The 24,442-nt window shown below is 36.6% G+C and overlaps 2 protein-coding genes across 4 annotated transcripts; both read right to left on the bottom strand.

The window, feature by feature from the left end:
- Nucleotides 1-137: 137 nt before the first annotated feature.
- Nucleotides 138-8,031, bottom strand: LOC127857276 (allene oxide synthase-lipoxygenase protein-like). Its single transcript, XM_052393691.1, has 6 exons — nucleotides 7,795-8,031; nucleotides 6,698-6,899; nucleotides 5,636-5,897; nucleotides 3,416-3,874; nucleotides 2,619-2,761; nucleotides 138-958 (listed from the first exon to the last, which is right to left on the bottom strand). Exons 1-6 carry the CDS (start codon nucleotides 8,029-8,031, stop codon nucleotides 219-221), a joined length of 2,043 nt encoding a protein of 680 aa, XP_052249651.1. The 3' UTR covers nucleotides 138-218.
- Nucleotides 8,032-13,817: 5,786 nt separating this feature from the next.
- LOC127857993 (uncharacterized) lies at nucleotides 13,818-24,218 on the bottom strand. Of its 3 annotated transcripts, XM_052394819.1 has the most exons (6): nucleotides 17,875-17,981; nucleotides 17,469-17,609; nucleotides 15,715-15,858; nucleotides 14,995-15,091; nucleotides 14,626-14,783; nucleotides 13,818-14,422 (listed from the first exon to the last, which is right to left on the bottom strand). In XM_052394819.1, exons 3-6 carry the CDS (start codon nucleotides 15,854-15,856, stop codon nucleotides 14,367-14,369), a joined length of 453 nt encoding a protein of 150 aa, XP_052250779.1. In that variant the 5' UTR covers nucleotides 15,857-15,858; nucleotides 17,469-17,609; nucleotides 17,875-17,981; the 3' UTR covers nucleotides 13,818-14,366. The 3 variants fall into 3 exon arrangements, with proteins under 3 accessions (XP_052250779.1, XP_052250780.1, XP_052250778.1); XM_052394820.1 differs by lacking the exons at nucleotides 17,469-17,609; nucleotides 17,875-17,981 and adding an exon at nucleotides 24,081-24,218; XM_052394818.1 differs by lacking the exons at nucleotides 17,469-17,609; nucleotides 17,875-17,981 and adding an exon at nucleotides 22,503-22,731.
- Between the last annotated feature and the right edge of the window lie 224 nt (nucleotides 24,219-24,442).

Here is a 24,442-nt window from a genome sequence, read left to right as displayed (position 1 = left end):
AATATATTCAAAACAATAATTATTGTATTCAGACGCATACCTAAATACAGTAATGTTGTAAACACTGTATAGAATCAGAAATTCAAACTGAATTGATGTTGTTGTCCACATAGGCAATCAGCCAAACGCCACTGCATTATATGCAATACATTTTGAAATACATATAAGTATGTGTACATGTACTTTGATTTGATCCCTAATTTGAAATTTTGCTCAGTTCACGGAATCATACTGTTAGGAATTTCACAAGGGTCCAGAAATGGATACGGGGGAACCCTTATTCTATTTTTAATTTTCAAGGTCGCACTCAGCGCTCTGAGGTTTTGCTTGAAATCTTCCAAAAGCCGGATCCCTTCCGGGTCATAAACGAGGTTCATTTCATACTCTCCCATCGGCTTCGTGTGTCGTTCACTCAGCAATTTCAGAATTGTTAAAGCATCCACCATGTTTGACCTTCCCGGAAGTGCGTTCAGGATATCCTGCTCCTGACGCGGCGTTTTGTCCCTTGGCGGCTCTCCAAGGAGCATCGCCGGGTAATTTGGCGGGAAGGCGTACTCGTCGTATTGCTTGAAGCAGACAGCTGCGTGGGCAACGCTGCACGTGAAGATTATAAATGCACATACGGAAGTCACTTGGGCGCGCGATGTGAACTTGCCCATTTCTCCAGGTACTCCATATATTCCCAAGCCTCCGTGGTCAGCTTCTGTCGTCATTTCCTGTCGCCAGTTTTGTAGCTCTGAATCTTCTATTATCTTATCATCAACGTCGTAATAGAGTTTTACGTATTTTGATACGAACAATTCAATTACTTCCCAAAGAGCCATTGCGTCCTCCCGGAAGTAGTATTGTTTTAGAATGTCAGTCTCAAAAACGCCGCGTGTTCGAAGGTCGGCCGGAAGAAGACCGTTGAGGTCGAGCCTCCAGATAGCGTTATACCTTCGGATTATTTCTTCAAAACCTGTGAAGTTAAATACATGGAAAACACGAATTGAGAATGTTTATATTTTCAAAAATTAAACGATTGCATTCCAAAATGTGCCTGACATGACAATACATGCATGACAATTAAAAGCAAACATAATAGATTCATTTTTAAAGAATGATTTATTTAATTATTTACACACAATACGCTTGTGTAACGCTTTGTGTATGCTATTTTGAAACTACGCCGGTATGACCCTGTTTACGTCAGCGTTTCTCTGGTCCTGATGAGTACGGACTCGAATCGCGGGTTAATAATATTTGTATTGCTAGTTTTCTTGATATAATAAGAGACACAGTGTTAAATTCTAAAATTAATAGCTTTGTTTATAAATTGAAAAAAAAACTCATTTTTATGAACACGATTCTTTCAAATTACTGTACAATTTGAATGAACTTGTTCACTGAAATTGATAACGGAACTATCCACACAAGTGTTCAAGATTCTACACTGACCTATAGACCTATAATAGAACGTGTGTGTTGTGCTCGGTATTTATCCAACAATTGTACAAGAAAATGGCTGTTTAAAAAATATAGTGATATATAATAACAAATACCTGTATGTATGGAAACGCTTTTAATATAATGTCATATATAACATGCCTTCTTTTTCAATCCAAGAGGTTCATTAAATGTTAAAGACATTTCCACAACAATGTCAGAGAACACTCACACTATGAATCGAAAATAAGAAATTTTTTGTTCACATACGGATTTGTTTATACTTGGCTAAACCAAGATGTTGGTAATTAAAACATGTTTATATCATCTTTTAAGCGACGACGTTTCAAACTCGAGTCGATGGCATCATTATAAACATTACTAAAGTCTACTTAACACAGAAGAGTACTTATCAATTGATGTAACGCCAAAATATAAGATTGCACTTTCGAAATTCCGTGCCCAAAACCATAAATAAAAAATCGAACTGGGTAGACACAATAATGTACAAAAAGAGAACAGAATATGTGACGGTTGTTCTCCAAACGAAATTCGATATCTGGATTGCGAATACCATGCTTTCTTTAAGTGTACCAAATACAATGAAATACGATTAAATTATCTGTATAGCTGGTATTCTTCAGGCGATTCACCGCTAATTTTTTATAACTTAATAAGCTCGAATGATGACACTACTTTAAACAAGTTAAGTATATATGCGGACCATCTATTGAAAATTATCAATAACTAATTACATACTTTAGATGTATATTAATACATATGTGTTGTTGTTGTTTGTGTATGTGTTTACCTATGTGTAGATATGTTCTAACCGCAACTATGTTAATAGCTATAATATGAATAACTTTATAATGTATATTGCTATATTAACACAACCCGTATGTCTTTGTATAAGTATGTACTTGACACAACTCTGATATGATCTAATAGATAGTTATAATGTATTACTATGCATTTTGGGCCGGAGGTCTTTGTTTACAAAGTAAAATTGACTTGACTTGACTTGACTTAATCAGAGCTGACTAAGACTATTCGTAAAAGCACACTGACTGTCTAACAATCACCCCTAGCATATGGTAAAGCTGAATTACAATATACGTCAAAAATGCAAAGAAGCAAACAACATAACTTGTGTTGTGTCTCAATCACACTAGCTATCATAGCACACTTACCGTTTGTGCCAATGCCCATGATGTTTTCGAGCCAGCCCGCCTCAGGGGAGATGAGTTTATCGTACAGACGCTGGTTGACTGCCATCGAGTGGTAGAAGTGCGGAGCCAGGAGCTTAAACATGGGATGCGATTGGGAAAGATTCCTGAAAATTGGGGAACCGGAAGTGATTGGTTCGAAGTGAAGAAATGGAATTAATAGTTTAAATGAGACTTGTTTGCAGAAGAATTTACAAATTTCTTATATTTTAATAGTATTTGACAGTTACAAATTAAAATGTATTTGGTAGCACGCGGTTTAAGGCAATTACCTATGTAAATAAAAATATGACTGAATCATTTCGGACTGCAACCATTAGAGCGCATTTTAAGTTCAATCTTATTAATACATGTATTGTTATCATATAATTCATTAAAAACATCATGAAAACATCAATTTACCGATTTCAATTGACAATATCCATAGACGACTCAATTTTGTGTACAAAGATTTCGTCATTAGGCATGTCCGTGTGATTTAAAACACTTAATCTTTATTGTTTAAAATTAAGAAACTAGTGTTCATTTAGAAATGCAAACAGACCCTTTAAAAGATAGACCAGCACATATGTTATGTTTATATCTGGTATTTCGTGTTTGAATGTATTAAGAACATTTCAATATGCACAATTTATAAAGATACACACTCACGCGCATGCTAGTACGCATGCAAAAACACACACCGATACATATACAACGACATGAAACATGTTCGTATTACGTCCAAAATCTTTTTTTTTCACACGACCAAATCAACGTACCTGTTCGTCGTCACCGCGATTCCCTCCATCAGCGCATGCGCGAACCCAAAATGTGCTATGGTGAGATGCATGCAAGAGTCGGCGTTATTGAACCACATTTTCGCCAGGGCCCAGGTATACTCCGGATCAGACGGCAAGAACACCGGATTGTCGTCTGCAGCGTCTTGGAATAACTGAATCGCTATTGGCTTCAAAGAGCCGGTGTTGTCCTCGAAGAACAGAGCCATCGGTGCGCAAAGGTGACAATCCTCTTTGGTCGGGACGTTCTGGAGTATAGCGTGGTTGACAAGGAAAATTCGGCGATCGCTCAAGGCGCGCGTAAGAGACAGGCCCTCTAGAAAGGGATTTACCATATCTTCGGTGACGCCGAAATTCTCGGGGACGCTTCGGCAGACTTGAACCCATGAGTTGTTCACCCCCGCCAGCCTCTGTAGGCCGAATTGTCTGTCGTCGTTCCAGCTGAAATTATAGGCCTTGGATGTTATACTCATGTTTCTAAAGGTGCTAATTCATAGCTTAATCTCAAGTTACGATTGGGGTTGAGCTCAAAAACGTTTGCACATGTCATACAATATCCAGTTTCTATGAAAATACTTCAGCGTATAAGGTCCCTCACGGATATCAAATTGCAAGTGCATTCAGCATTAAGGAGCCCATACATCAAGCACGTTCTTAGACAGTTCGGCCACGTTCTGAAGAAAAAGCCGAACGGGATGTGAACTTGCTTAAACGTGTAGTTTTGGTCGAATAAAATCTACAATATGATTGAATGATCTTTATACACAGTTCACGCTACGTGCAGCTCGTCCCTATCCCGTCCTATCCCGTTGCCAGTCCGTCTTTATCCAGTTCAAATCGGATCAATTTTCCAATTGTCCCCGTTGGTATACCGTTTCCATTCAGACCGAGCCCGTCCTCAGCACCGTTCTTCTATAGGCGTTGTGCAGTGGTAACTCGTTCAAAGGCAGTTTTCACTCAGTCCTACTACGTTCTTAGTACTTTTAGGACGTAGTTGCAGCCACGTTTTGCACGGTGATTATAAAAACGACTACGTTCCAGTTCTCATTTATGTTTCACGCTTTGAGCCTTCTTTCTCAACTCAACAAAACATTATATTGCTGCTCTGCATCGAACATACATTTCACGAAGCCAACATTTAAAAAATTAATAGCTCCAAGATTGTCCATATTTCAACTTAATATCACAAATAACCAATTTTGAGACAACGACCTCTATTTATATGCACATTGTCTGAACGTATTGTATTTACGGTTTGAACGTTGTAACAACTGCATTGAACGAGTACAACGTACTTGGAAACTACTGCAAACTTCTTAAAATGAGTAAAACGTACTAAGAACTAACTGAGAACTTATAGAACGTGTTGCAAACGCTGTAAGAACTTATCTTTTAGTTTCAATTTATTTACACGAAACACGATCTTACTTGAGACGTAGTGCGGACGGGGTCGGTCTGTCCGAGAACGGATTGGACGGACTAGAAACGGTCTCGATCGGTGTGGCCTCGTACAGGTAATTTCGGCCCAATCGCACTACGTTCTGGCACGTTCCTTACCCGACCTAAGTACGACCTATCCGTTCTTAGTACATCCATTGCGTTTCCGGTACGTTGTTACTTCGTTTAATTGTAGAACGGGATGATCGGAAGAAAATTTTGAGTAGGCTCAAAGTTCTGAAACTACTCTCCCGTTCAACTCCGTTCCAGGCCGTCCACAAAGTTCGAATACAGTTCGTAACACGTTGCTACTACGATCACTCCGTTCTCACACAGTTCGAGCCCAATTAGTAACATTTTTCAGAACGTACTTCGAACGGAGTCGGTGTGTCGGGGGTATTAAGATGTTGCGTAGGTGAATAATGTATTATTGTATTGACCTACTTATTTCACAGTTGTAGGACTTCCATAGATTTTCAGTAAACTTTGAATAGTCATTTTACGAACAATGAGTGAAACATTTCATCGACAGTTTATAAAGATATGCGTTTATGTATAATGGAAAAGTTAAATGACCTGTTTGAATGGAAAACATATACTGGTTGTGTATACGATTCAAGAAGTAATTAAATGAGCTATAGTTATAACAAAATTGATTCATACATATACATTATATAACTATATCTCCGAAAAAAATTAAACATTACATTTTTCAATACGGACACTTATTTAAAACAAATTCTCTTTACAAAACATTCCACAAACCGGTCAATGACAGACGGCGGTGGCAACGTCTTCGTAAAGACATTCTTGACGTCATCAATACTTTTCCAGCTACTCATCGTCAGACGTGCAAGGGTGGTCGTGACACTGATCTTCACGCGGATCTTAGCTAAGTCCCACGGGTTTTCTGGTGGAGGCTGCTCTTCAAGCGGAAGTGGTGATTTAAGCTGCCGCGGCAGGCCCGGTGCTCGGATAAAGAGCTGGTAACTCGCGCGTTTTTCCTCGAGTTCTGTTCGTCTCTGGTCTAGCGAGAAAATTTAAATGCCAATAATGAAAATATATAATTGATGTTTTCATATCAAACAATACGCGTGGAAATGCAGTGGTATAGGTCACTTACTACCTATACGACATCAATTTTTGTCAGAATTTTCTTAAACAAGCATATTGCATTTGTGTATGTTGTAATATTCTGCATAACATATAATACAGTTATGGCTAAATAGTGACAGTTATCAATCGATGCGAATATGTCAAAGCTGGAATTAGCAATTATTCAAGTATCCAAATATCATTCGATACTATGAACTTTGTCTTGTTTTTCTTAATTTCTTTCTATTTCATTATGTCAGCAGACTTATAGAATACTTAGATTTATAGGTAACACAAAGAATACTTTGCAGTAAACAAAGGAATGACGTTTAAAAAACGTTGTTCGTGGCTACTACACGACAGCAAATACGCTTGTCGATGAAAGGCATACCTATTAAAGCAATCATTTAGTACAAAATGAGCATCTAATGTTAGGGAACGTGTCCCCAGATAAATGAAGTCAGGGAATTTTCATAGTGCAAGTAATGACTTATTTGATGACTCTCTGTAACATTGTAAAAATTATAGGAAGATTCCTATAGATGTCTGAAAAAGGAGGTAAAATCCGTGTATTAATTAGTCATTCAGAAAATTTATCAACACTGTTTAAACTATTTCAAAAAAGTATCGGAATATTAAATGGAGGCTTTATATAGAATCAAAGAAGTATATGACCTGACACTTCAATGCACTTAGCGCAGCTGGCTAACACTCCTGTGCCAATGAACTTACCGCTGGGGACGGGGTCCAATTGCGGCAGGCTTGTATCCAACGGATAAAAAGTGAAGCGGTAGTTCGGGCGAAGCCACCGAAATATCGGGAACACCGTCGTTACCTTGGTCTCCCTGTTGACTACCATGATGGATTCAACAAACCACTCTTTCTTGAAACCTGATCCGCCCAGCCATAGCTCGATGTACGCAAGAACCGCGAACTCAGTTTGAAATGAAGAGTACGTTACATATACATATACTTATACAACATCAATGTGACACTCACATAAAATGGAAACACATACAATTATATTATACTTCTTTAAATGCAAAGCATCTAGCTTGAGTGTCTTCTTTTTTAATTCAAAATGGTATCTTAATTGAGTCGCAAAGTTGGCGTGTAAAACAAAATGGCGGTTACTTTAACACAGAGAACAAATTTTAGTTTGACATAGACATTGATCTGAATGTTAAGTTTGTACAATGATAACAAGCTCCCGTGTCTGGGGCTTTATTAAGAGCCTCAAACTTGGTCTGGTAATCAAATTGGACCTAGACGATAGAGGAATCACCAACTACATTGTAGGTCATGCATAATGTGTTTTCAATATCACTATTTAGTGATATTACTTATTGGTAGCATGTCACTGTATTTTAACGATTTACTGCTGTTCGTTGAGACTACTTTTTATGATTGTCTATGATATAACGACCATAAGTAATATATCTCGAATTCATGTGACATTTTCAAAAAGTAGTCCCTAGTCAGGCTAATATGAGATACCTAGTGAATTATTTCACTGACAAATTTAAGTATATTAGAAATGCGCGTTAAATAAACAGATTCAGCCCTTTTAATGTTTTCGTTAACACAATGTGCTTTCAGAAAATCATTTGTGGAATAAATAAATTTGAAGTATGTTTATTTTTAAGAAAAAACGTTCTAAATATATGGACCATTGTGCTCTTTTCTTATGGGAAAATAAATCGGAACACAATAAAACAACCAATTCCTGTTGAATACATTAAAGCTTCTATAAAAGAGACCGAACCTATTTTAACATTCTACCTGGATATTGATTACAATACCGACGTGTGTAACAAAAAATGCCTTACCGGTTGGTATTTTATTTTAAATTTATCGAGGTTCCCGCGGTCGAAATCGTCCCTGAACAGAACGGAGAGCTTGGTTTCCGGCGATTTTTGTCCATCTTGACCGTGGAGGACAATAAACACCTTGGAATCTGTTCCGGCCCGGGGATGATTCCCGGTTTGCACGAAGACGGTGTAGTTGTAAAAGCCGGCAAACAGTGAGCTTCGCCGTCTAATGTTGCGGCCGACACGACGCAACATTTTCGAATTACTGGTTATCTGATAATGACAGACAGACTGACATTTTTATTGGCGAAGACAATCAATACATAGACATATATTAGTGATAAGTGCAACACATAAATCGATTTGATGAATAAATGTTCTTAACATTTTCGTCGTGAGTTTAATGTTTTGATTAAATGTATTACTGAAACAAACATGCAATTCAATAATAAACTATACATAGAGAATAACAGGTTACTGCCTGATAGTTATGGAATATATCAGACGAGACTAAGAATAAAATTAAAGGCGAGGCTTGCCGAGCCGTTATATTATTCATGCCAAGTCTGATATTTTACTAAACAATCAGGCAGTAATTTGTTTTTTTCTGTTTATTATCTCTCTACGTCCCACAGTTTATTAGAAATCGTGAAAAATAATCTCTACGACGCTGCATTTTTTGCGTTAATGTATTATGATTTTTGACGTTTGATGCGTAAATAATGACGTCATGAGTTCTTGCGCTTAATATTTGTAAAATTTGTTTTTACAGTTTATGTTGCTTTTTGTGTATAAAATATATACCATCTTTGTTTATAATAGTTTGTTTTGTTGAATCTGATTCTGTTGTACTAAAAATTATGCAAGCTGAATTACCTCCAAACACTGACTGATATAAACAAATATATCATGCAACGTTGTTTCAGACAGATATCAATGAAGCGGTATGATAAAAGAAATAAGCATGTTTATATACAGTTTAAATATAAACGAACACAATTAATTGTTTACAATAATGAGATATTAAAACACAAAAATAAGTGTGCTTGTTTTGACGCTAAAAACAAACTACAAAAGTGATAACCTGTTAGTAACTCGCTTTTATTATTTCCGTTCGCCGTACTTTGTGAAATTTATGTTCTTTTAAGTTTTACGTGTTACGCTTTACTATAATAATAACGTAAATGGATTAAAACAGTGTTTGTTTATTATAATATAAGCGTTTTAAAAGCCGTTTGTGAAATTATAGATAGTAAAAACAGATAATACCAAAATATCATTCGTTCTATATATATCTTGACTGTTGCACTGTAAACACGTCTTCTATTCTCTTGGAATGGTACGGGAGAAATACCGACCTAATCAGTCATAATCCACGAGAGAAATACCGACCTAATCAGTCCATAATCCACGAGAGAAATACCGACCTAATCAGTCCATAATCCACGAGAGAAATACCGACCTAATCAGTCCATAATCCACGAGAGAAATACCGACCTAATCAGTCCATAATCCACGAGAGAAATACCGACCTAATCAGTCCATAATCCACGAGAGAAATACCGACCTAAGCAGTCCATAACCCACGAGAGAAATACCGACCTAATCACTCCATAATCCATGAGAAGAGGGCCGAGGATCGTACAAGGTATGGCTGTAAGTCCTGTTTGGCAATAACTTGAGCTTATTTGAAGAGCTCATTTAAAACAATGAGTTTACAAAAAAATAAAATAGTGCATGTATATTTAATTCTCCTTTTATCCGAAACTTTATTTGAATGCTGATAGATACGATACGTTGTTCATAGAACAAATGCAAACTATGATAATTGTAATATTTGCTTATTTTTATCTCCGTGTTAGAAAGTTGGAGATAATTCATAACAAGTTGAAAAAAGTGTGTGCAATACAGTGTAAAAATAAGATTCGGACGGGCAAAAATGATGATAAATGTAGATGACAAATTAAAGATAAAAAATAAGTTATAGTAAACGGAATGTACGCCTCATTAAGATTTAGCCCTCGGCGTGGGAAAATGATAATAATGCCATATGACAGGCCAGCCTAGCTCCAGACAAGACTGCGCAATTGCTCAAGAGGGTAGGCTGTCCGCTGTCACATCATTCAAGGTTTCGTGGTCTTATTAGCGTTAAGCGAATTTCGTCTCCAGGGACCGTATTAACCATCTCATTTCCAGTTTATTATGAATCTTTTCCATGTTATGGTCATTGCGTTAACACGTTATCTGTTAATTATGCAACGATTAATGCATATTTTGGTCTGAATTGTTTCTTAAGGCGAAAACGAGGGGACTTTTTATTAATTATATAAACTATATACTAGTTTCAAACCGTAATTAGGCGTGCATATTACCTCCCAGCATTTGGCGATAACATGTTCTTGAGCAGTTTTACTAATCCAATAAATAAATTGCTTTTGTTAACAGTAAGCTATTGTTTTGTGTTTGTCTTTTGGAATATCTCTACCATTGTTTAGATTTAAATAAATGGTATTTAATAAATGAAGCTTTAACATATCTGTAGGATCATCATCAGTACAGTAATCACCATCATCATCATCATCATCATCATCATCATCATCATCATCATCATCATCATCATCATCATCATCATCATCATCATCATCATCATCATCATCATCATCATCATCATCATCATCATCATCATCATCATCATCATCATCACCATCATCATCATCTTTATCGTCGTCGTCATCATTATCTTCTTCGTTGTCTTTCTCATCTACCTTATCCTCCTCATTAATAACCTAAATCATTTACATGTTCATCATAAGCTTTTTTATCTTCACTTCCCCGGCATTATTCTCGTCAGCATCATTCCATCAGCATTAAGTTGTGTACTATTGCTTATCTGTGCAATTTTCAGTGATCGGTAAATATAATGTTATTAAATATAAATTGCAAGAGAACTGATCCATTAAGTTCAATATACACCTGTTATTTTAATATTTTTTACCTGTATTTTTTAATCCAGCACTTTATTTGGCAACTCTAACTAAGTATCCATAGCATTATTTTGTTTGATGTGATACGCGTACTAATGTATTGTTTACCGAAAAGAAACAACTACCGCTCTATCTGGTGTTCAGACTGTGCTGTTTAAATATGATGCAAAACAAAACTTGCACAACGAGGTAATCAACTGGACATACGTTGTTTTAGAGATTTACGACGTATTACATGCGAGTGTTTATTGGGATCAATAAAGAGAACATAAATAAGTCAATAAGTGTGCTTTGTTTAACGGTCGTCTTGACAGGCCGTCAGCGCGACAATGAAATGCACGAACATAATGCAATATGTATGAACATTTTTCTATGTTAAATGCTTCATGTCTATTCCGAATGCATTTTTTTCGGATTTATAATATTTTGAGGAAGAATATCACTCTTGTGTTCATATTCTTTGCCAATATAAATATGTCATACTTTTTAATTCAATAAAAAGCCATAGACTTTAATTTTACATCGAGTATAATGTTTTAAATTTTCGTCCATTGGATATATGCTGAATAGGCGTGATATGTGTGTATCATACTCGAGTCACACTTTGTATCCTGGGTCCACATGTGTCACTTGATCAAACGTTGTTTTTTACTTTTTGACCGGTGACTTTTTTGCGACGGGTTTGTAAATGTTTCAGTTAGACATTAAACAGACCAACTGGGGTTTAACCCTGATTTGTTTAAACAAGGTAGCATTGCCTAAGTTTGTATCGCTTTCAGCATGCATAAACCACGTTTCGTGTTAAGTGCATTCAACGTTGTACAACAATCTGTTTTCTAAGGACATCTTACCGTATTTTACTATAACTCTAATTTTAATTTACATATATTTAAAAAAAAATCATTAACTTTAGAGCCTATTTAAGTGTTTGGTAAAAATATTTTATTTTAAAAAATAAATTGCATTCAAAAATATTTCGTCACTGGTTTTTAAAAGTGTAACATTTGATTATCGTTCTTTTCGGATTATCAAGCCGCAGTTTGCCTGTAGAATTGACAAAGTATTGGATGCGGTTTGTTTATATTATATATGTCACACAACCCTCAAGATATGCTCTGATTTTACACATCACTCATGACATGCTCAGATTTCACACAACACTCATGATAGGCTCAGATTTCACACAGCACTCATGATAGGCTCAGATTTCACACAGCACTCATGATAGGCTCAGATTTCAACACAGCACTCATGATAGGCTCAGATTTCACACAGCACTCATGACATGCTCAGATTTCACACAACACTCATGATAGGCTCAGATTTCACACAACACTCATGATAGGCTCAGATTTCACACAGCACTCATGATAGGCTCAGATTTCACACAGCACTCATGATAGGCTCATATTTCACACAGCACTCATGATAGGCTCAGATTTCACACAGCACTCATGATAGGCTCAGATTTCACACAGCACTCATGATAGGCTCAGATTTTACACAGCACTCATGATAGGCTCAGATTTCACACAGCACTCATGATAGGCTCAGATTTCAACACAGCACTCATGATAGGCTCAGATGTCATAGAGCACTCATGATATGACCAGATGTCATACAGCACTTCAGATATTACCAGATGTGACATAGAACTCAAGATATGTCCAGATATCACACAGCACTCGTGATATGTCCAGATGTCAAACAGCACTTAAGATATGTCCATATGTCACACAGCACTCACGATATATCCAGATGTTACACAACACTCATTATATATCCAGATGTCACACAGCACTCATGATATGGCAAGATGTCACACAACACTCATGATATATCCAGATGTCAAACAGCACTCATGATATGTTCAGATGGCACACAACACTCATGAAATGTTCAGATGTCACACAACAATTATGATATGTCCAGATGTCACACAGCACGAACGGTATGTCCAGATGTCACACAACACTCATGATATGCCCAGATGTCACACAACACTCACGATATGCCCAAATGTTACACAACGCTCATGATATGCCCATATGTCACACACCACTCATAATATATCTAGATGTTACACAACACTCATGATATATCCAGATGTCACACAGCACTCATGAAATGACAAGATGTCACACAACATTCATGATCTATCCAGATGTTACACAACACTCATGATATATCCAGATGTCACACAGCACTCATGATATGACAAGATGTCACACAACATTCATGATCTATCCAGATGTTACACAACACTCATGATATATCCAGATGTCACACAGCACTCATGATATCTCCAGATGTCAAACAGCGCGGATGAAATGTCCAGATTTCACACAACACTCATGAAATGCCCAGATGTCACACAACACTCATGATATGTCCAGATATCACACAACATTCATGATATGTCCATATGTCACACAACACTCTCGATATGCCTGAATGTCACACAACGCTCATGATATGCCCATATGTCACACAGCACTCATGATATGTCCAGATGTTACACAGCACTCATGGTATGTCAATAGCTTTAGCATTAGTTATCTTATTCTATCGCCACAATTTAGAAAATACATTGATAAACAACGTTGATTTTCAACTTTAGCTTAGTTTAACACACAGGTATGCCCCGTCCAGTTTTCAACATGTATTCCAACTGAAATACTTCAAATACCTCTCTCGTTCTTGCAAATGTTGTGAAAAAAGGTGAATACATTAATCGGTACATTTTTCGGATATTAACAATTGTGGCGGCTGCTGTTATTAATTAATATAGTGATGTTATATAAGCATACGATATCGAGATAACAGCCATAATAATATAAATCAAAAACCTTCAAAGAGGAAAACTCGCAATGTTATGATACTATTGCAATTGTGTTACAACGAAGAAGCAAGCAACATTAAAAGGTGTTTAGACACAGACAAAACCGTTTTATTTTTTTATATTATACTTTAACCTTATATATTATAAACAATAACTTTTGTTATGTTTTATGTATCAATTTTCAATTAGCTTGTTGGAAAACAAAGTAATGTACACACTTTTCATCAACACTTTATTTACATTTACAATATTAAATGCTTCGACAACTTTGTATATTATGATCCACACTATTAAATTTTTTGAGTTGTTTGATGATTTACCGTCGGATTTAAAAGTGTGTCGCATTGTTCTTTTATTAAATGCAAAGAAATATATACAATAATACCTATTTTCTGTTTTGCTGTTGTACTATTCATTCGCCTGTCGTTGATCGCGTTTAATTTTGTAAAGTTTCTGTGATAAGGGTCTCATTTCAGAAACATATCAACTTTATTTTTACCAAATGTCTGTAAAAGGGATGCAAAATGTTATAGATTTGTATCTATCAAATATCCCCCTTTATTCAATTAATTGCGAAACAATCGTCTTTCGCTTACAGATAAAATGTATTCTAGGTGCTCGCTTGATGTTAAGTGTTCCAAATGTGTGTTTGATTGTTATTTAATTAAAATAATAAGTACGCCGACATCTGAGATTTTCCTCGACGTTTAATCGAATTTAAACACGAAAATATGTCAGCTAGTCTCTCTATAACAATTAATGGTTCAAAATTTCTTCAACTTTGCCATATCGGGTTTTTCCATCATCATAGTGACGAATTCTGAAAGAAAATAAGAGACTAGACATTCCGGCATGTTATAATTCATGAAACCAGCGTCTTTCTTGCCAGGAAATTTATTGAATATTTAATTTAAAAAGGATTATTTATCGATTAGGCATTTTAAAATAACTCGTTATCAAGAACAAAAGTGCCCGTGTCTGGTTTAAGATAAACGATAACAATAATCGAAGACTGTGAGCTACCTTCAATATCAATCTTTCCGTCTCCGTTTGTGTCCACCTTTGACAACAGTTTATCCAGAAGCCTATGATCGCCGGAATTGAATGCCATGTCCTTGCTCAGAAGAAATCGTCTCAGTTCCGATTTCTCTATGGTGCCACTTCGGTCCTTGTCAAAATGTCTGCAGATTAAAACACTTATCTGAATTTTTTTTAATCAAGACAATTTAAGTTGCAAATCTATTAAATACGCCGTTCAATATTGTTCCGTAAGTGGATTTGAAACGGTTTATTTTAACACAACTAGAACCCAATTCAAATGTCTAGTGTTTTGTTTCAAAAAGTTACATGTATCGCTAACATTTTGATTTTCATTTGTTCACATCGTGATACCTGAATGCTTCTATAAGTTCAAGGCGTTCCGTCGCTGGGTCTTTCCGAAACGTGCTCAAGAGATGTAAATATTCGTCATAATCAATGTAACCGTTGGCTGAAACAGATGCATAACCTAATTATCACCATATTACATTTACAAATACATTATTATCAGCAAAGCAGCATAATTAGTACCATCATCAATTTAACTATCATATTATTTATAATTGTATTTTATTCTCTTCCACCTCCTTTTTCTTATTTTTCACCTTCATTTTCAGTATCATTATCGTCATGATAATCATCATCGTTATCATAACTATGATTATTGGAAGCAATACACGCGTCTTTATCGTACACTTAACCCATTCATGCATAGTGGACTCTCCCATCCTTCAAAATTGGATCAATTTATTTGCAAACTTAGGGATGTCTAGTATATGCATTACTATATTTATAATATTTCTTACAGAAATACCTTTAAGCCAACAGCGCAGACCCAGATGAGACGCCACATCATGCGGCGTCTCATCTGGGTCTACGCTGTTTACCAAGTCCTTTTTTTTCTAGACGCTAGGCATAAATGGGTTAACTAAACATGTTATCAAATGCAAATTATATGCTGTTCTTTTTAACAATCGTATTTATTATCATTACCACAGCGTTTTCAAACGTTATGCCGCATCAAAATATAAAACGCCGCAAGTCTGATCTACACACAAAATTAGATGTTATTACCATCTAGATCAGCTGTCGCGAATATTTTCTCGAATTCCTCGTCCGTGACCACCCAGCAGAGTGCGTGAAACACCCGCTTTAATTCGTCTTTGTCCAGCTTTTTGTCGTCATTCTTGTCGAAGTGCTGGAACCACTCGCTCATTTCTAGACAATGAAAATGAAGCGTGCTCTGTGAAAAAGGAGTTTAATGCAAGTGCGTAAAATGTCGTTCCAGAGTAGCCTGTGAAGTCCGTACAGGCTAATCAGGATATATATCGTTTCAAGATAGTCTCTTCTTAGCAAAAATCCCGTTTAGGCGGAAAGTGCCGTCCCTGATTAGCCTGAGCGGACTGCACAGACTAATCTGGGACGACACTTTACGCACATGCATTAACCCCCTTTTCACGGAGCACAACTCAAATACAAAGACAAAATATCTTCATATGAGCCTCGCTCTTGTAAATCTTGTTCACTAAGAAAGGAGTTCCTTGAAACGAAACATATCATAACAACGGAAAGTGTCGTAATCCTTGAAACGAAACATATCATTACAACGGAAAGTGGCGTAATCCTTGAAACGAAACATATCATAACAACGGAAAGTGTCGTAATCCTTGAAACGAAACATATCAAAACAACGGAAAGTGTCGTAATCCTTGAAACGAAATATATCAAAACAACGGAAAGTGTCGTAATCCTTGAAACGAAACATATCAAAACAACGGAAAGTGTCGTAATCCTTGAAACGAAACATATCAAAACAACGGAAAGTGTCGTAAATGATTAGCCCTTGCAGTCCGTACATACACGACTTTCTACGAACATTCAAATAGCGACGTCCAAATGTAATGAGATTAGTATAAAATTGTGAAATCAATGTTGCATATTCTGTAAGAATAAACTTGTGTTGCTACACTACGCGACCTTTTAAAATCTATAATTGTGCACCAATAAAAAAACTTCAACTCATTTATACATTATACAGCACATGCCAAGATGTCTAAACGTTCCATGTAACAAGCTGTTGACTATTAGCTTAGAAGTGATAATTAAACACAGGCTTATCAGGGACGACACTTTGCGCACATGCATGTATCCCCGTTTTCCCAGAGCCAGACTCACGTGTATTGAGAATAGTATAAAGTTGTGTGTTTAAATGTTGCATAGTATTGTCGAATATTGTTTTGTTGCGACACTATTCGACCCATTTACTTCTAGAATTGTAGATAAGTAGACAAGTAAACATTATTTTCGTCAGTGGAAGTTATAAAACACATGCAAAGGCCCGGTTACACAGCGATGTACGGCTTAATCACGGCCACAACTCGTCGAAAAATGATCTCCCGTGAGGCAGAAGATGTGCGCGATAATGTCGAGTTTAAAACATTGCAGGACGCGTGGAAAATTCGGAATGGCATTTGTAAAGAAGTGCAATACGCGTGAAACACACGTGCAAATTCGTGTTCCGGTAGTGATTAACACTTTGGACGACGCAGTAAGACACGAATGTTTAGCGGGCTGTTTCGGGAGGAGCACGGACATCGGACGGGTGTAACGCGTTAGTATCAAGGGAAATGGCTAGTGTCTTGCGACTTTTCACTGACACGTGGGGGTTTCCGTGCACATATAACTACCTAAAACCGTTAACACGACGTCTCGAAAAAGCGCTAAATACGAATGTTCAGTGTCTTATCACGCGTGTATCACTTCTGATTTACAGCAGTTGTCTTAGACTTTTGCACTCTCAATCTAGATATCAAGGGGTGAACGTGAACCTTCAACGCCACGATGCTCTCATCTTTGTGTTCCAACATCATGGACTGGATTTCGAGGAGACCTCAGCTAGGGTTACTGTCTCATGGTCGAGATGCGTAACGAAGATCCAAGAGCCTTTCAGAACTTTTTGCGGATGCCTCCTTCGATGTCCAATGAAAATACACAGAGATTGACATCGGGGTGGTATTCCAGAAACATCTTAAGTCATTTCTTAAATTATTTCACCTAAGTTTAAAATTACAATGTTTTGTATTTCTTTACTAGATAAGGAAGCACATGTTTCTTTTGGTATTCCTAAAATAACATTGACACAATGATGTTATCTTGATTTAATTCTTAATACTTAAGAAAATTTCCAAATTTAAGGATAAGAATAAAATTTAACTTAAGAATACGACCCCAGACCTTCCCATGGAGACCTTGAACTGCAGATCACCCCTTGCACTCAATGCTGCTATCACCCTGAGGAAACTTGCATCTGGCTCCATGTATTGGGATATGCAATATGCCTGGGGGTTTCACACAACATCATTAGTCTGGTTGTGCCAGTGAGGCCATGGTCCACGAGTATGCTCATGAGCTGCTCTTGACGCCTGAGACTGACGCCCAGTGGCGCCAGTTAGCTGATGATTGGTACCACAGATGGAATGTTCCGCATGTGAGTATAGATGGGAAGCATATTGCGTGTAAAGCTCCTACCAAAACTGGGTCCGACTACTTCAAATATAAACTCTTCAGAGGTATCGTTATAGCAATCGTGTCTTCTGACTACAAGTTCCTTTTTGGATAGACGTAAGCGCCAATGCTCCAGTCCTTAGTTAGGGTCTTGAAGGCAGCCTTCGCTTTAACCTTGTCATGTCCCCGTCCACGACCCTTGCCTACGAGTACTGGGTCTTCCTCCTCGACTTGGGGAGGAGGAGTAGAAGGCAAATTTTCTTCGCAATGAGTATTTCTCCATCCGCAATGGCTTGGGGGCAACTTCGCAAAGATCCATGAGTTTCTCAGGGGCAGGGGCGGGGGTGTCAAGTGGTTGTAGCAGGAGGGATGGAAGACTGGGTGGCGACATGGGTAACACCTGCACATGAAACATGAGTTCATGAAGTTACAATTTATTTAGTTACTTGCTTCTATTTTGTTATTTCTAAATAAAAAGTCAAAATGTCAATTTGAAAGTAACACAATTTGCAAATGAAAATATAAAATGAATTGATAAATATAAAATGTACTGACCATCAACAGCAGCATCCGCTTCTCCAGGAGCAAAATTGTCAATATCAGCCTGAGGATCAGGGTTTGGACTGGCAGCATCAGCAGGAGAAGCGTGGACCTCGGCCTGGACATGAACCGCTACCAGGGCCTGTGAAGCTTGAAAAGCCACATCCTCAACTGGAGCCTTGGCCTCGATCTTCTTTACCTAGTTGGCTTTTTCTTTGCAGGGTAGTCCTTCTTTCTGGGTATTATTAAATTGAGAACAGCGAACGAACGTGGACTGTAGACGATCGGCAACTATGAGGACAAGCCGTGTGCGGCCGCTTGCATACTTGACAAGCTGTGTGCGGCCGCTTGTATACTTGACAAGCTGCGCTTTCGACGAGGCCGAACCGTGATTGGACAGTGTAATCGTAGTGGAGTTCCCGTTTTACGATCATGCCCTATAAGTTAACAGCAGTGCTTTAAACGCGATAAGGCCGCGACTAGCCGTGGTAACTTGCCTCTTTTTTCCCCGCGTTTAAACAGTTGCGAACCAATTTCTTACCTTACACGTTAGCCGTGCTTAGGCATTGTTTCAGCAGTGGAATAGCCGCCGGCGACCAGATCAAGTATAAAGCACGTCCGAAGCCAAGCCACCATTGACCAGAAATTACCACTTACGACCACATCCAGCAGATTTGCAAAACTTTTTGTACGTTCATAAGCCTTAATGCGCTGTGTGACCGGGCCCTAAAGATCGATGTCTACATTATGATTGTCCATGTGAAACGGTGTCAACTTCTTAGTGAGAACTTTGTTTGAAATACATTTTATTTATCAAATAAGATCAACGATGAAGATCACTGGGGATCCAACCGGTTTAAAGTTTCTCAGGGAAACTTCTCTAGAAAAATAACGCTCTTTAACAGCTTTCTTAGCTTTCTTAGCTTTGTTAAAAAAGTCTACATTACCAGTCCTTATTGTCTACAACAAAACAAATGCCTTGGTGTGGTGTTACACAATTTTGGCAACACTATTTTAAGTATTTTTTTCGAAGTTAGTCGTATGAAAAAAAGTTTTTGGATTTTTTCTGAATAACGCAAGTATACGCAAGGTGATGGTGTGCTGTGTCTTCTTCTATACTGTACTTTAAGGCAATACTTTATAAAAATGTTCGTGTATTTTTTATTTTGTTAGAGAACTATACAAACACGTTTCTTTAAAAGTGAATGTGGATATTGCACGTAGTTACTTCAATTGGGTGTAATAGTAAAGTGCGCTGCATAGCTGGGTATATTGATAACTGAACATAAAACATTTCTATTTTCTATGACAAAATCTTCCCTTACAGCAAAGTCAAGCAATAACATGAGACCATGCTATTCGAAACCAGAGTTTATTCGCAAAGAATGATAAGCAGAACAAAAGATATGGGGACTCATGAAAACATGACGGACTCTTACTTGTGTTTTAGCCTCGATTCGCAAAAACAGGGCTTAATGTAGCGGGTAAAGTGTCGAAACTAATTAGCCAATGCAGTTTTCATAGGCAAATCACGGACCAAAATCTCCGCATTTATGGTATGTTTCGTTAAAATTTAGTCACTTATTAGTTAAATCGAGTTGAGGCGAAAATCGAGACAGACATTATGTGCTAATCTGGGTCAACACGTTACGCACACCCTTGAAGACCCGTTCTCCATGAGCGCATTGCATTTCTACTCTTTATAGTTCATACTCAGATAACATCGCTTTAAAAAAAGATAAGAAATGCGATGAATGTATAGTCACCGCGTTTTTAATTGACTTGTTCCAGAAATTCGACATGTGGTATGTGTTACCTCAACTTTATTTATAGGAATAAGAGAACACATTAAAACAAAATAAAAAAAACGTTTAACTTAAACATTAAAAAAATTAAATAGTTTTCCCATTTAATATTCTACCCCATTTAACTGTCGACCATTCTTACAGGCTTCATGTGTACTTCAGACGTAGAATTGTTAAAACCAATGTTAAAGGCCCGTGAAAGGTGACGATCCGTAATAATTACTGATTTTCAAATATGTTTTGCATATTTTATTTATAAAGGTTATCAATATATATATATATATATATATATATATATATATATATATATATATATATATATATATATATATATATATATATATATATATACTATTAGACATTACGATAAAATAAAATTAGCAATACAACTTGTTTTGAGCTCAAAATACAGTGTCCTCCAAGTTACTAGTAATTGTGTTGACAATCAGTTTATTTACATCGCTGTTTACGCAATCATGCCGAGCGATTCCGAGCCGGTTTTCCGATAACAAATTTTGATTGGCCGGCACAATACATTGTGTATCACATGAGCAGGTCAAGGGTGAAGAGGCACATCCAAAAATATCTTACCGAACTCATGTTCTCTCTCTTTGTTTACAAGGATATTTTGTTTTGTTTGTACTACGTCATCAATATATGCGTACTTTACGAACGAAGCCGAGGAACATCGGAGATAGAAAAATGTACGGAAAAGTTGTAAATATTTCTTCAAATTATGAAACGGGTATTTCTTCCATAATTCTTGAAAACGTTGCACCTTAGCTGTGTTATTATCATTTTTTATGCAATAGTAACTGAAATCAGGTAAAAATTAGACCAGTTTATATGCATAATAATTGGATTTGTCATCTTTTTAAGAGCCTTTAACGTAAGCGTAAGAAATTCTCCAAAGGATTCAACAACTTTAAGTTTGGTACACTTAATAATTTAATACATTTAAAGCGATGAATTCATTCAAATTATCCTAATCTTATTTCTCCTTTTACCTAAATTTTAGTAATTTTATTTCGCTCTTTTGCATGCATTGTTCATTTATTTGAATCAAATCTCTAATCTGTGAACAAGTCTGTCTTATATTATTAAAGGATTAAACAATACCGGATTTTTCGATGTGATATGAATCAATGTCTTTGCGAACAGCAAACTACTCAATAATCTTGATAGTGAGTAGTATGTCTTTAAAGCGTATGGTAAACAAGTCTTCACGGACATTTACCTATTACTCAACTTACGAGCAACTTAAAGATAGGAGTTTAATCGAGACTCGAATACAATTGTCGTAGGGTTGTTAATTTGATAATATCAATTAGGAGTACACAATAATTGGTTGTACTTACAAACCATAAACTATTTTGATATACGCGAAATAGAACTTAACTAATGAGCCCCCACATTTATGATCATGCATGTAAACCGATATTAATAAATGTGTCCATTAATAACAATGGTTAAAACAAATGCATGTGTATATTACGTTTTTATTTTCTTTTTAAGCATACAAGTTTTCTTGTGTCGGGCTATTTTCTGATTTTATATAACACATGTATGAATAATTACAATAATTGAAATTTAATAACGGGTTTCTACATTCACTTTGGTCTTCAATACTTAACATGTAAAAACACACTTTATTACTAAGATATGCAGTCGGGCAATACATTAATTAAGGATACACTAGTGTCGCCTGATATTACCGCCCGACAGGCTTACTAACAAAATACTATTAAGCGTGTCACTCATCCTGGTATAGATAACTATTGGACAAGCATAGCAATAATGGTATAATTTAAGCAACGTGCATTTACTGTGACATAATTTTAACTTAATAGATTATAAAAGTACCCACTTCACTCGAGTGATCGCAGACACACGGGCAGATGGAAGGATAAAAGTACTAATCTATACAATGAATTACCAACGTTTGAAAGTAAATGAAACTGTATAGATATGCGAACGTTCAACAAATGCGTGGACGTAAATCGTAAAACTTACCATCCACATCCGACTGCGATAATTCAGGCCTATTATTCGCAGACATATTATCCAATATCCTGACTCGAAATTAATAAAATATCAATTTTCGTAAGAACCACGACTGTGTTATGCAATCCATATGCGCGTATATCTAAGATCTGAATACTAGTTGTGATTTTATCTTATACATAAAAAATTGTATGGGCTACACTATTGTGATTTTAATTGCAACGACTGCTGAATGTTTTCTTATTTGCGTCATAAGGAATTAAAGTTAAAGGCACACTGCAAGAGTGTAACGCCTTCGACTAGTTTACCACCTGTTAATTACACCTTAATATCGTATTGTAATGACATTATATTTGCGTAAAGTGTTGTCACAGATTAGCCTGTGCAGTCCGCACAGGCTAATCAGGGACGACACTTTCCGCCTATATTAGATTATTGATAAGAAGAGACTTCATTTAAACGAAAAATGTCATAAACGCGGAAATGTTCGTCCCTGATTAGCCTGTGCGGACTACACAGGCTAATCTTGGACGACACTTTCCGTACTTGCATTATGGCCAGTTTTCCCAGAACGCGACACATATTTTATACCTCAGTTGGCCACAGAGGTAAGGAAGAAGGTCCGCACACTCGATTAATTCTGATAGCTTAAACTGCATAATGTAAACGCGATCATCCCGCTCTATTGAGGCACATTTATTCCACTAGGTTTGGCTGTATAGTGTTGCATTATTTAACTGTTGTTGTGCACAGTATACATGCTACACGGAGCCATTGGTGAAAGCAAAGACGCTTCTAATAAGATAAAATACAAACATTGAAACTATTTAAATCAACACAATTAGTGAATATGTTTATTATGGTAACTGTGTCATACTTTCCATTTGCTTATTAGTTATCATGCTGTAGCATAATTCGCAACTAATCGTGGTTAAACGATGATAAGCCTTGGTGTGTACAGCCAATCTCCAAGTTGTCGTTCCATTCTCTCGCATGCTCTGTCAGCCATCACAAGAAATTCCTATCAGATTTGGTAGGATTTTATTTTTTGGCGTTCAAGTATAATATTATGAAAAATAGTATAATTGGTGTGCAGCTGGGAAATATAGTTCAATTCGCAACTAAGTCGTTGAAAAGGTATTTGCATGTCAGTATTATTAATGGAGACGAATAACGGCGTATAACTATATTCAACACTAAATTTTTAAAAGAGTCAACTCCAATATACGTTCATTGTATGTTATTGAGTGCATTATAGTTTTATGACAAACATATATTTGAATTAACGAGTCCAGCCATAAGCCGAAGTGTTCGCAAACAATTACTCTTTGAAAAGGCTTTAATCTGAACTTAACTGAATGTGTTTTTGTTTTTTTGCATGACTCCTGTTTATCTTCACTGATCCCCTATGCAGATATTTAAGGTTGCATTATATATAGATACTGAAACACTAGACGGCGGTAAAAAATTGTACACTAAAACAAATATTGGTATTCAGAAATATCTTAATTTAAATACGTTGAATGATAAAAGTCTGTCGGCTAAATATCATCATCAATTAGTAGATAGGAACATAAGTATACTTACCCTAAAATTATGATAAAATTAAACATGCACTGTTATTAAGTCCAGCCGATCAAAATAACCATCTGACAGCATTGACAACTGCATAGCGGCCACATCAAGGGAAGTTAATTAGATACGTAATTAACCCCTAGCTATGATATTGAATATGAAAGAAGCGACTGATGTAATCTTAAAGTTTGTTGATTTTTATACTCTTTAAACAATGCAAACACAGTAATAACATATTTGAAAAAGATCGTTTGGCATTTTATCTAACGGGCGTTTACAAAGCCATATGCAAAATTTTATCTGAGCGTTATTTGTTCAAGTATCAAACGTATCTGACACCAATCGAATGACTTTAGACAAGCAGACGTTGTGCG

This window comes from Dreissena polymorpha, chromosome 14, assembly GCF_020536995.1.
Source record: "Dreissena polymorpha isolate Duluth1 chromosome 14, UMN_Dpol_1.0, whole genome shotgun sequence".
Taxonomy (NCBI): domain Eukaryota; kingdom Metazoa; phylum Mollusca; class Bivalvia; order Myida; family Dreissenidae; genus Dreissena; species Dreissena polymorpha.
The sequence above is the reverse complement of the archived record's forward strand: the minus strand, read 5'-3'. Positions and strand labels throughout refer to the sequence as shown.

Bases quoted from the DNA above. Each gene is read 5' to 3' on its own strand.
- LOC127857993 (XM_052394818.1), bottom strand. From the start codon at position 22,548: ATGTCTGCGAATAATAGGCCTGAATTATCGCAGTCGGATGTGGATG. The intron at 15,859-22,502 runs GTAAGTTTTACG...TTCATTGTCTAG, and splicing joins ATCGCAGTCGGATGTGGATG to AAATGAGCGAGTGGTTCCAG. The intron at 15,092-15,714 runs GTAATAACATCT...CATCTGTTTCAG, and splicing joins CGCGACAGCTGATCTAGATG to CCAACGGTTACATTGATTAT.
- LOC127857276 (XM_052393691.1), bottom strand. From the start codon at position 8,031: ATGTTGCGTCGTGTCGGCCGCAACATTAGACGGCGAAGCTCACTGTTT. The intron at 6,900-7,794 runs GTAAGGCATTTT...TTTCAAACTGAG, and splicing joins TTAAAATAAAATACCAACCG to TTCGCGGTTCTTGCGTACAT. The intron at 959-2,618 runs GTAAGTGTGCTA...TTAACTTCACAG, and splicing joins CATGGGCATTGGCACAAACG to GTTTTGAAGAAATAATCCGA.